The 13,038-nt window shown below is 33.8% G+C and overlaps 1 protein-coding gene across 1 annotated transcript in view; it reads right to left on the bottom strand.

Moving 5' to 3' along the window:
• LOC140443457 (uncharacterized) overlaps positions 1 to 13,038 on the bottom strand; it is a 212,091-nt gene that overhangs the window by 154,111 nt on the left and 44,942 nt on the right. The window contains exon 3 of the mRNA XM_072534731.1: positions 6,102 to 6,242. Within this exon, the coding sequence (XP_072390832.1) occupies positions 6,102 to 6,242 (141 nt within the window). The remainder of the gene's footprint in view (positions 1 to 6,101; positions 6,243 to 13,038) is intronic.

The raw sequence follows: 13,038 nt of genomic DNA, 5'->3' as shown, positions 1-13,038 counted from the left end.
CACCAGAGAAATTCATATAAAACGAGGTGTGAGACAGGGCTACTCTCTCTCACCTAAATTATTTATAACGGTCCTCGAATACGCCTTTAAAATGCTAAAGTGGGAAAATAGAGGAATACAATCATCTGCGTTTTGCCGATGATATAGTACTTATTACCGAAGATCTGCGTGAAGCACAACAAATGCTACAAGGATTAGAAAACGTATCTTCAACAATAGGTCTAAAAATGAACATCAGTAAGACCAAATTTATGACAAATTTGGTTCCCAGCGAACACCTAACCATCCAAAATCAAGTGGTAGAATTGACAGAAAAGTACATATATCTCAGTCATGAAATCAGAATAAGCAAGGATAATCAGACCTGTGAATTTTAACGACGAATAATACTTGCTTGGGCGGCATATGGTTCACTAAGAGACATCTTTAAGAGCAACATCCCGATAGCTATGAAGCTATGAAACGGAAGACATTTGACTAATTTTTTGACATTTGACTAATTTGTGAGAGACTCTCACAAAAACAACAGCACTAAAAATGCGAGTGGTACAAAGGCGCATGGAAAAATCGATTCTCGGCGTGACAAAAAAACACAAAATAAGGAACCAAGACCTAAGGAAAAGAACAGGTATCACTGATGTCGTCGAACGTATAGCCAAGCTGAAATGAAATTGGGCAGGTCACATAGCGAGACTAAAAAACTCAAGATGGACCAGAAAACTAATTGACTGGCGCCCAAGAGAAGACAAACGCAGCAGAGGACGACCACCAAAACGCTGGATCGACTATATTAAACGAATACCCAAGAAATGGCAACAAGACGCCCAGAACCGTGAAGTGGCAAAAAATGGGAGAGACCTATGTCCAGCAGTGGATAGAAGAGATTGCATGATGAATGATGATGAGACTGCTTCAACAAAAGAAGGAGATACAAACAGTACTAGATATTAAATCGATTCGATTTGAAATCGATTAATCAAATTTTGCGAACAAAATGAACTTATAATAGGTGGAAGTATCTTTAAACATAAGCAGATATATAAGGAAACATGCAAATAGAAAGAAAAAATACAACGTCGATGCTCTAAAACAAGAAAGTATAAGAAATAAAATCACTGAAAAACTGGCAATTAACCGAACTGTACCACAATAAACTAAAGAGTCAGTCGAAGAAACATGGAAGCATTTACAGAAGTAATTATAAATACGGCAAAAGAAACGATCGGATTGAAAAGAAGAGAAAATACAAAATGCATAACTAAAGATACTCTACAACTGATAGAAGAAAGTAGAAAAATCAATGAAGCGATCTTACAAAAGAAAGGATCGAAAGAAGAGAGGGAACTTGAAAGGAAATATAAGGCAAAAACGCAGAAGTAAAAAACAAACCAGAAAAGATAAAATAAACTATATAAATGAGATGCTAAATATATCAGAGGAAGCAGCGCAATATACAATCTACGAACACAATATACAACCGTGCGAAACCTATCAGGAAAAGCACAAAGAAATATAAGAGAAGTAAAGGATAATCAAGAAAACAGAATAAAAAATGAGAAAGAAATAAAACAAAGATGGAGGGAATACCTCGAGAAAATATATGCTAAACATGAAATAACACAAGCCATAGAAGACGAAGAAAAATCACCAGAGCTAGAAGTGAATATTGGAGAAATTACACTGGAAGAAACTGGAAACAACATTGAAAAAACGAAATATTGGAAACAACAAAAATTAAAATCTTTAATAATTGCATCAAAAGTATACTACTTTACGGAGTAGAAACATGGAATCAGGACGAAACTACAGCTAAAAACCAAACTTTTGTATACAAATCTTGAAAATCCTGAAAATCTATTGGCCCAACACAATAACTAATATAAAACTATGGAAAAAGGGGAGGAAGACCAGACAACAGCCGGAAAAGAACTACAACGAGAGAGCATGAAAAAATTGGATAAGATGGGGTTAAGTCAAAAACAGTGCAAGAAATAGAGGAGTATGGAAGGAACTAGTACACAGTTTACCCATAAATAAACAATATAGCAGATTCACTGACCCAGCCACTCAGTAATCTTACACTTTTGGCCAAGAAACTTTGGACAAGATGGAACTAGAAAATGATATAAAGCTAACTATGTATCCAGATAATGCAGTAGGTCAGTGCGTTCATGGAGGTATACTGTCCTCCTAGAAACTTCATTGAAAAAGAGCATGTGGAATTTATTAGTACTCTAAGCGGAAAACATAATACCGGTGGTGATTTTTTGACATGTTATTTCCTATATTTAATGGTAATAAACTACAATATTAATTAAAAATATATATTTGTATAAATACAAATATCTTTTGCCAGTTCATCGACTTAATCACTGAATGTGAGTCCTATATGTTTCTGTGTCCAAATAAATTTAGTTTAAAAATCCCTTACCCCTGATTTCAATATTTGCAATTTCAAATTCTTGATAACGTGACTTTTGAAATAAGAAGTAATAACAATAGTACTTTATTAGTTGGCATTGGTTATGTTGGATTTTGTAAAGATACATTGTTATCGAGGTTATTAGTACTCACTGATAAATCTTCCTCGACTAACACCGCTATATGTAGTCACAGTGAGATGACGTTTCGACCGAATCGGAATTTTCGGTGAGCCTAGAGAGAGTTTTGTGTTTCAGAGTGTTGAAAGCCATATTAGTCCATCCAGTCGTCAAAAATTGATCTCTAAAGATCATACGAATAAGCTGAAATTTGCTGGGAGGGTCAATTTTGGGACCACAAAAATATGCAAAAAAGTATACCACTCATACCCCCGGATTCCCCATAAACGTCCCTCGCAGGGGGAAACCAATTTACTAAGAATATGTACGTTGCCGAAAAAAATGTTTCAAATAACAAAAATAGCTGAGATAATTTTGTACAAAATTTTTTATTAGCACTTTTTGCATAAAATGCACCGTTTTCTTAGAAACAGCGCTTGAAGCGATCGGCGATGTTGAATTTCAGTTAGAGCAACTTAAAAATACGCGCAACAAAACGTTCTACGCGCGCAAAATCAATTTTAAATCAAATTTGTATTGACTCGACGGTAAAAATTCAATCTCTTTTGATCAGAGTATCCTATCGACATAAGCCAAAATGCGTTTTAAAGGTGAAGAGTGCAGCTTTTCTATACAATTTTTGTATTTTGCCGCAAATGAACTCCATTTTTATAAATCTCATCAACAAATAAATGTTGCACGATATTTGCCATTTTTTACGATTCTCATGAGATCAATAAAATGTATCAATTTCATTGGCCGGTCCTAGTTGAATTATCATTGTTAGAGCCTAATCTTTAAAACCTATAACATTATAAAGCCTTTTAAAAACTGACTTTATTTGCGGCAAAATACAAAAATTACACATGAAATCTGCGCTCCTTACTTTTGAAACGAATTTTGATTTTTGTCGATAGGTCTGATCAAAAGCGGTCGAATTTTTACCGTTGACTTGATAAAAATTTTTATATAAAATTGTTTTCTCGCGCGTAACTGACATTCTGTTGTTTCTGAGAGAACGGTTCATTTTAGTAGGTACTAATAAACATTTATGTTCAAAATTATCTCAGCTACATTTTTTACTTTTTATTTTACAACTTTTTTTCTCCGGCGTACAGATTTTTGGTAAATCAATTTTTTTTTTGTTCCCCCCTCCTTCCAGGGGGGTTTTAGGGAAAGCCCGGGGGTAGGAGCGGTAAACTTTTTTGCATCTTTTTTGATATCCCAAAATTGACATTCTTAGCAATTATGATCACTGGAGTGTATTTAATATTCTCAGCAAAATTCAGCTTGTTCGTATGACTTTTAGAGGTTCAGTGGCATTTTCGTCTCTGACGACTGGAGTATATTTGATTTAGCGCCCGAGATTCGAGTTGGTGTCAAAATAATGGTTCCTGTACGTTGCTATTTACTAGAACATCTATAAAATGAAATATATTTATCGCCTTTCCATTGTAAACTTTATTTTAGCTTTTAAATTTGTCAAATTTAAAAAAATGTTTCAAGTTCGCGCTCCTCATAGCTTCAGATCACAAAAGTATCATTCAAGTAACGGAACCAAAACAATAGCTTTGTTTCAGCTAATTGTAAGGCTTGTTTGTTCGAGTTTTTCCATGAAAAAATTTGCAGGACAGAGTTCATATTGCCACTCCATCAGTCTGTTCTTAAATCCGTCCCACTGGAAATATATTTTAGAAGGCAGTGGTGAAAACGGTTTGTTATGTCTTCTGGAAACTGCTGACTAATAGATTCTAATGCCTCATGAAACAGACAAAAGCTTGTAGTCCTCGATGTTTGATTTTTTTGATAATTTATAAATATAGAATCACAAAACTAGTTACTTTTACGCCAGATAATCAGTTTATAGTACAGTTTTAACAATTGTATCAAATATTGTGACGCTCGGGTCATTTTTTTAGTAGACGTACCAGAAGTTCGTTCCTACTGTAGACTTACAAATGTAAGTAGTTTTACGATTTTAATTTTGACTATACATTAAACTTCACGATGTCTTTTTGATCTTCTTCTGTTTTCAAGCAGATTAGTTTCCTTTTTCTTCTTCTTCTTCTTCCTCTTTATAAGCAATTCTGCTTGTTCATTGGTGGATTAATACCTGTATGGAAGGTTGTCACTCCATCCTTTTGGCGGTCGTCCGATACTTTTTCTGCGATTGATGACTTATTTCTTGCTATTTTGACGACACAGGTCTCCCCCATTCTGCTTATGTGGTTATTCCATTCTTTTTTCTATTTAGTGTCCATTCGTTTATACACTGTACGTTAGATTTTCATCTAATGTCTTCACTTTTCTTTCGACCTCACAGCGTATTTCCTGTAATTCTTCTCGGTACTCTCATCTCTGCCGTTTCTAGTAGCCTTTGTATTGTGGCTGTGTCAGGTATTGTTTCTGAGGCGTATGTCATTATTGGTCTTACACAGGCTTTATAAATTCTTGACTTCATCTCAGTGTTAATGTATCTGTTTCGCCATATAGTGTTATTAATGCATGTTGCCAGTCTCCTTACTTTTTTTATTTGATCTCTAACATCTTTGTCCAGGTCTCCATAGCTGGAGAGTGTAATTCCAAGGTATTTTATTTCCATTACTTGTTTAATACTCATGCCATCACTTTCTATATTACATCTGGTTGGTTATTTGCTGATTACTATTGTTTTAGTTTTCTGAGATGAGATTATCATTTAAATTATTTTGCTCTTCTGTCGTCTGCGTAACCGAGTATTTTTACTTCTTTGTTTCCCATTCTGTATCATCTTCCTTCGTTAACGATTTTAATGATTTCATCTATGATTAAGTTGAAGAGCATAGTCTTATTCCGTTGCCTATTTCTATAGGTTCTGTAAGTTATCCATATATTCTGACTTCCAAACAGCTTGGAGTCTTACTATGTCAAATGATTAAGTCGATCAGACACAGAAATGCTGTTCTATTATACTCTAGTGATTTCTCAGTGATTTGCTTTATGACGAATATTGCATTTGTACACATCTTCCAGTACGAAAACTATAATGTGTTTTGTAAACCACTACCGATCTGAAGACTGAAATGTCAAATAAATTATTTCTCCGGTTTTGCTTGCGGCAGCTTATCGGAGATATGGATCATCGAATGTATTATGCTATTACTCTAAGATATTGCGGAACAAAGGTTTGCAATTTTTTATTAGTGTCTGTGTAAGAGTCGGGCTCTCCACTTCATGCAGCAATCTGTCAAAAAGCTCGCATATATTAAAAAAAATTGTGAGCATAAAATATCTTTTCTAAAAAACTTTTAAAAATTCGGCCTTCAATTTATCTCTCGAAATAGGTAGAATGATTTAATTTTTGAATATTACAGAGGATAGAAAATTGTAATATTTTTAACGAGTTAGTAGTACAAACAGTTATATTTATTATATTTAATTGAAATAAACCAAAGTATTCTTGTAGATTATAACAATACGCTGAGTTATAGTTTTGCGTTGATTTTTATTAGAATGTTTTTAGTTTACAATTACTTAAAATTATTTCAATTTGATAATCCCCAAACGGAAAGTGCAACTTACCTTATCACATTGCTCTTCCAGATAAACTACTCGTTCGAACTGTAAAAAAACTTCATCCTCCTTCTCTCGCAATAAGGATTCGTTGGATTCCAGCCTTTTCGTTAGTTGGTCTCTCTGCTTTATGAGGTCGTCCCTTTCCGTCTGAAAAGATTGATGCACTTTACTATTTGGTTTTATTAGAAGAGCAAGTTAAGCAGCGCACTTTAATAGATCCGAAAATAGATTAAGTTTAAATGAAATTTTACACAGTAACGAGTGTAAAAATAAAATGCAAGTAACGTACAACGGCGGAAACTATGAATCAAGGTATGTTTTCTTAAAAATAAAGAAGGAAGATCCTTCTTTTTTAAGACGTTTATGAGTTGTAGACGGCGTCGTCGGGTCTCTCTGAATGCAAATATTTGAAATTCCACGGAAATAAATTCATCACAAAATATTTACTATTCTATTTTATTTTAAGCTGGTAATTCTACAAAATCAGATGAAAGATTCGACGAGTTTCGATTACAAGTCGCCTTAGTTCTTCGTCTTCACCGTGATTGTCATCTAAACCTTTTTCCTTATGGTGTTTATTCTACAGATTACATCCAGTTTCTTGCCAACCTGTCCATCTTTTTTAACATGTGGTCTCTTTGCTTGGTATATGAATAATTATTTTCTGGACATATCCATACTACATTATATTAACTCCTATTTTTCTTCTTGTATGAGCACCCTTCATTATATTATGCCTCGTATTCGAAGGTTTCGTACATTGCTCAGCCTCTTTCCCGTGGATCTTGTACAAAAGTCAGTACCCGAGGTTTATATATGTCCTTGCAATCTTCGTTTAGACCATATGAATAATACCACGACCGTGTCCTATTCGAGGAAATAGACGGTATTGTCAACAGTTTGCCTCTTTTTGACATTTTTTCTGCCATTTTTGTTATGTTTCACTTTGTAATATATTCCTTCTTATTGCTCTTTAGAAATGTTTAGTTATATTTTTAAATCGGCTTAAAATATTTGTTAAATTTTCTTATTCAGCATACTTCTTCCGACTTATCGACTTTTCTTTGGGCTTCTTCACTTTCTAATTTTTGGAACTCGACGATTATTTCGTGTTGGGATTTTTCTTGTATTATCTCTTCTTTAATTTGTATACTGCTATTTTTCTGTACTCCATTTTATTTTCTTTTCTTCCTGATCTTACTATACATTCTACTACGACTACCCTATGCTGTGATCCTATTTCTGCTTCTCTTCTTATTTCCTTCTTCTACATTACCTTTGTTAATTATTTCGTAAGTATTATATAATCTATTAAACTTTTAGCATTTCTTTCTTCTGTTATAAACGTGTACTTATGTTCTATTCGTTGGTTCCAATATTTAGAGCCAACGAACCAACTTTAATAGGTGTTCCCAATCTTTAGATTCCTTCTGCAGAATTAGATCATCGTTATTTCATTTCAGTTTATGGTTTCCTCTCCATATTTTCCCATACAGCCCATCCCACGATTATAATATTTGCCGACTCTGGCGGTCTATTATTACTTCGTATTCTTCTCTAAGTAGCTTCATCTAGTTCATATAATCCGTTGTAAAATTCTATTACTTCTTCATCTATTGTTCCTTCCGACTAGGCCGTATATTTATATTACCTGTATATATTTTTTTCTATAAATTGTAGTACCATCGTAATCAGTATTGAATTAACTGTTTTTGCTTTTATTATTTTTTCTTTTATGCTTCCCGCTATTATTATCCCCATGAACACCATGTTTAAACATCATCCGCGAAGACTATCAACTTGGACTTCACCGGGAGGAAAATATAAAAACCAAATAGATTATATTCTTGTCAGCAAACGATGAAAAAGTTCAGTATTCAACGTAAAGACGAAACCAGCGGCTGATTGCAGAACAGACCATAAACTGTTACAATCTGAATTCCGTATCAAATTTCGTAAAAAACCGAAACATATAAAACAATTAAATACATACCTAAAGAGCCTGAAAAATACAAAGAAATACTAAGACATGGTAACACACCAAACATTACTGGCGATCCCAATCAAAGATGGGAACATATAAAGGCAGGCGCAATAAATATTACAAACCCCAAGGAAAGAAAAACACTGGATGACTGATGAGACACTGAACCTAGTAGAAGAACGAAGAAAAATTAGAAACAATGTTTCAAATCCACCAGAAGGAGGGCATAGCAGCGACATGGAAAAAATATTGTGAAATGTTGTTTCATAGTAACCATGAAGGCGGAATCCAGAAGAAACAAATGACGAAAAGGAACCACATATTTTAGAGTCAGAAATAGAAACCGCAATAAAAAAATTAAAAACTGGAAAATCTCAAGGAGAAGACGGAATCACGGCGGAAGCACTTAAAAAATGGGAGACATAGGAACTGATGTAATGTTCAAACTGTGTAATGAAATCTGGAACACAGGATAATGGCCAGATGATTGGTGTAAGCTCACTTTCATACCCATTTATAAGAAAGGCTCACCAACTGACTGTAATAACTACCGCACTATAGCCCTGATCTCCCACGCGAGTAAAGTTCTGCTAACTATAATTAACGAGAGATTAAAATCAATACTTCTACCAGAGATCCCACAAGAACAATGTGGATTTGTCCCTGGAGGAGCACACGAGAACAAATTCTCAATCTCAGACAAATTATAGAAAAATCTAGAGAATTTAATCTAGAAACATATTTGTGCTTCGTCGACTACTCGAAAGCGTTCGATAATGTAAAGTGGCATAAAATGTGGCGAATACTAAGAGAAATGGGTACCCCCGAACATCTAATATACCTACTGAAACAACTGTAACAGCAAACGTAAGAGTCAACAACATATACTCCGATAATTTTAAACTAAAAGCCGGTGTTCGTCAAGGATGTATTATCTCTCCCACGTTATTCAATATATATAGCGAACACATCATGCGCATTGTACTCGACGGATGGCAATGAGGAATATCAAACGGAGGCCGAAAAATAAGCAATCTCCGCTATGCTGACGAGACTTTAGTACTAGCATCATCAACAAATGACCTTAAATACATCATGAACAGACTAGATACTATTAGTCGTGAATATGGACTTAAAATTAATGTACAGAACACCAAGGTTATGATATCTGATCGAATTAGAAATAACCAACCGGAAATACGAAACGTAGCGGGGTTTGAAGTGGTAAGCCGTTTCAATTACGTAGGTTCTGTTATCACAAACAATGGTGGATGCGAAGAAGGGATACGTCGATGCCTTACAATGGCCAGATCAGCAACGGTCAAACTTACTAAAATCTGGAAAGATACGGACATAACCAGGAACACGAAACTGCGCCTAGTACGGACCCTTATCTTTCCTATCGCTACCTATGCGTCAGAAACTTGGACCATTAAAAAGTCTGACTCACGACGTATAATGGCCTTTGAAATGTGGGTATATCGTACAATGATGCACATACCCTGGACAGGACATCGCACAAATGTCTCAATATTGACAGAACTCGACATCAATACTAGGCTTACCACAATCATCAACCAAAATATATTGAGGTACTTTGGAAACATTACCAGACGAATGGAAGGCATGGAGAGGTTGGTGGTTGAAGGCAAGGTAGATGGTAAAAGGACCCGAGGAAGATCACCACTCCGATGGTCAGACCAAATAAAGTGCGCTACCGGTTACTTTCTGTGTGAGGCAGCACACCGAACCCAGGAGAGAGAAGAATGGATAGCAACCATTCGTCAAATACCATAACGTCACCACATCCTTACGAAGGATAAAGGATAGAGGAGGAGGATTATTATTCCCACTTCTTTCGCCCTATTTTTCAATTTTACTCCTGAATAATATAAAGTATATTTGGTATCTTGTGGGATAGTAGTGCCTGCATCGGATTAGATTCTTGTTACGTTTTAAACTACTCGAAGCACTTTCACAGCATAGTTTTAGACTCCAACTACATAACACTTTGTTGTCCATTATTAACTAAACACTCTTCATCATCAGCTCCATCTTCTTCTATAGCACTTACATTGGCAACCATTTAATTGTACACTTAAATTTTGAGCCCTCTATCCAATAATTCACATTCTAATCACCCTATGACTGTTTCTCGAGTCAAATTCGAACTGCATGTGATTGCAAAGCTGCCTAATTTCATTAAATGAAACAGCTTCCATTTTATCAAATTCATCATCTTAACGTCAAGGCCAAAAATTAATTCATAGTAATAGAAAAATAAACTTTCAATGATATTTTAAGTTTTCAATGAGATGCCCTAGACCAAGTTGTATAATGACGTTATATTCGATGTGAGAAAGGGGCATGTTATTTTTCCATCGTAAATTTTCTCACAATTGGATTGAGTTCGTGCATTATCCATTAGCAAAAATGCTTTATGTGGTAAAAGTTTTTAAACTCGACCAAGCGACTAACTTGTGGTACAAACTGTTTTTAAAACCAATCACCAAAAACTAAGCAGCTAAGGCAATGATGTCTAAATGTTTTAATGAACAGGGTTTTTGTAACTTTCCAATTATTAGAATTGGTAATTTCTGGTTGTCGATAGCAGTTGTACAAATCATTACCGTGATCCGATCTTTTAGAACTTTAAAATTTGGGATTTTTTTTTTTTTTAACAGTGATGCTAATATTTTTTGAGGCAAAGTCTTCCAATGTTATCACAGTTCTACATTTGTTCGCTAACAAGTTAATTCAGCAATTTTTTCTTTAAATTGTTCCCTGAACTTACCAATAATTGACCTATTTGCTAATCAATTTAACCCCTGATGTCAATTTGACGAATGTCATCGCGGAATTTGAATTTATTGAGCCTCTCAATTAAGTTTCTCTTCATTCCAATAGCTTTCACCATTATTGTGAAATATAAACGTAATCGGATATAAAGGACCCCGCCACTTTTCTTATGTAAAACTGGTTTCAGTTAAATTGGCTGAAGCTTTGGTCTTGCTATCAAAATTTCTCATTGCCCCAAGACCGAGAAATCAAATTTTTCTGAGTTACAGAGGTTCAAAATATCGGTTTTTAGTCCATTTGAATAATACATATTTGTATAATATATAGGGTTGTAATAAATAAGTCAAATATTTTATAACTATGATACATACAAGCATTTTCCACGAAAATGAATACTAATATTTAAATTAATATTAATATTAATAATAATATTAATCTTAAAACACGTATTTCGAATATAGTTATGGTGTTAATCTGAATCTAAAACAACAACAGTTTTCAAGATTGACATTTTTAAATATTTAAAATGTTGCCATACCACTGAATATCGAATATAATATGTATTGACAACAATCTCATATATAAGAATACAATATGCAGATTTAATATGCCAAATAAATAATAAATCGAAAGTTATATTACAAAAAGAGAAAATTTATTTACTTCAGGTTCAGACATCTCGTGAGAAAACAAAAAAGTGTATTATGAGGCATCATAACCAGAAAGAGATCTAAGCTGTCGTTATTTGGCAAAATGTATAGGATGGTAAATTAAAGAAGAAAGCGTCTCGAATGCAAGGAATTTCATAGAAAACGTGATCACCATTAAAGTCATACAAAAGATAATAGAAAAAGTTATGAAAATAGTATAAGATTTTAATACATTAATAAAGCAATTGGTCTGTTTACGAGTTTGTTTTTCATCTTAATTAACTGTAATAAATTTCTGGCTTTCTGAACTAACGAATATTTGTATCGAAAATTAGTCCAGTCCCAAGGCGTTGTGAAATATATTAATGGGGAGTGAAAGTGAAAACAAATTATTGAGAGATACAATAGATTTATTAGATACCTATGGCGCTATCAAATATTCCCCTAGGATAGCTTATTATGAATTCGTAAAAGAATTATTATAAGATGTATAAATCTTAGCACGTGATATTAGCTGCATCTCAGACAGAACTAGAACAGATAATGCAGAAACTCAACAACGTTGAGCAATTAAATATTATTACCAGACTCATTACAAAAATAAACAGAAATGTTCTGAGATACTTTGGTCATATCACTAAAAGGAAAAAGGGTATGGAAAGACCGGTGATTGTCGAAGGTAGAGTCGAAGGCAGAAGATCAAGAGGCAAATCTCCTTTACAGTGGTCAAATGACTCTCTCCTTCGAAAGCATCTCACAAAGCTCAAAATAGAGTTGAATGGTCAATCACAGTCAATCAAACATCATAACCATATCATCGCATAGAATAACGGACTGGGAAGTCATGAAAACCATGAAAAGGCTTTAAACTCTACAAAAAAGTTACTCGTGTTTAATTCAGTTTAATTCAATCGGTTTTCGAGTTATTAGCTTCTAAAAAATCCACCAATTAATTTTAATTTTGCAATAAAAATTTTGATTATCTAAACAATAACAAATTAAAGTAATTAAAGTAAAAAAAAAACAAAAAATAAAAAAGGTAAATGTCCAATATGTCCACCAGTTACTTCAATACACTTTATGATCCGGTTTCGCAAAGATCTCTTAATATCAAATAATCCTGGTCTACTATTTTTAATAACATGCGCGGCTTCTTCTATTTTCTGTCACAATTCTAAAAGATAATTAATTCTTTGTTTGTAAATTAATACCTTCTAGCTTCGCGCTAGTCTCCAGTACCGCCTACTGTGCCACTTTTTTCAAACTATGTTGATATTATGTACGTTATTATCTTTCAAATCGTTCCTATACCTTATTAACGTCGCTTTTCAGTTCGTTTATAAATTGCTGTATTAGATGTATTTTCTCCCTTGGTTTATTTTATAATAATTTTAACTAAATTATTGTTTTTTAATTTAGTAAACACTCGAATTTCTTTACATTTATCCATTATATTTTACAAACCATACTATTTATGCTATTCTTCTAATTAGTATGATTTTGCTTTTTT

This window comes from Diabrotica undecimpunctata, chromosome 6, assembly GCF_040954645.1.
Source record: "Diabrotica undecimpunctata isolate CICGRU chromosome 6, icDiaUnde3, whole genome shotgun sequence".
Classification (NCBI taxonomy): Eukaryota; Metazoa; Arthropoda; class Insecta; order Coleoptera; family Chrysomelidae; genus Diabrotica; species Diabrotica undecimpunctata.
Note: the sequence above shows the minus strand (reverse complement) of the source record. Positions and strands in the feature narration are given on the sequence as shown.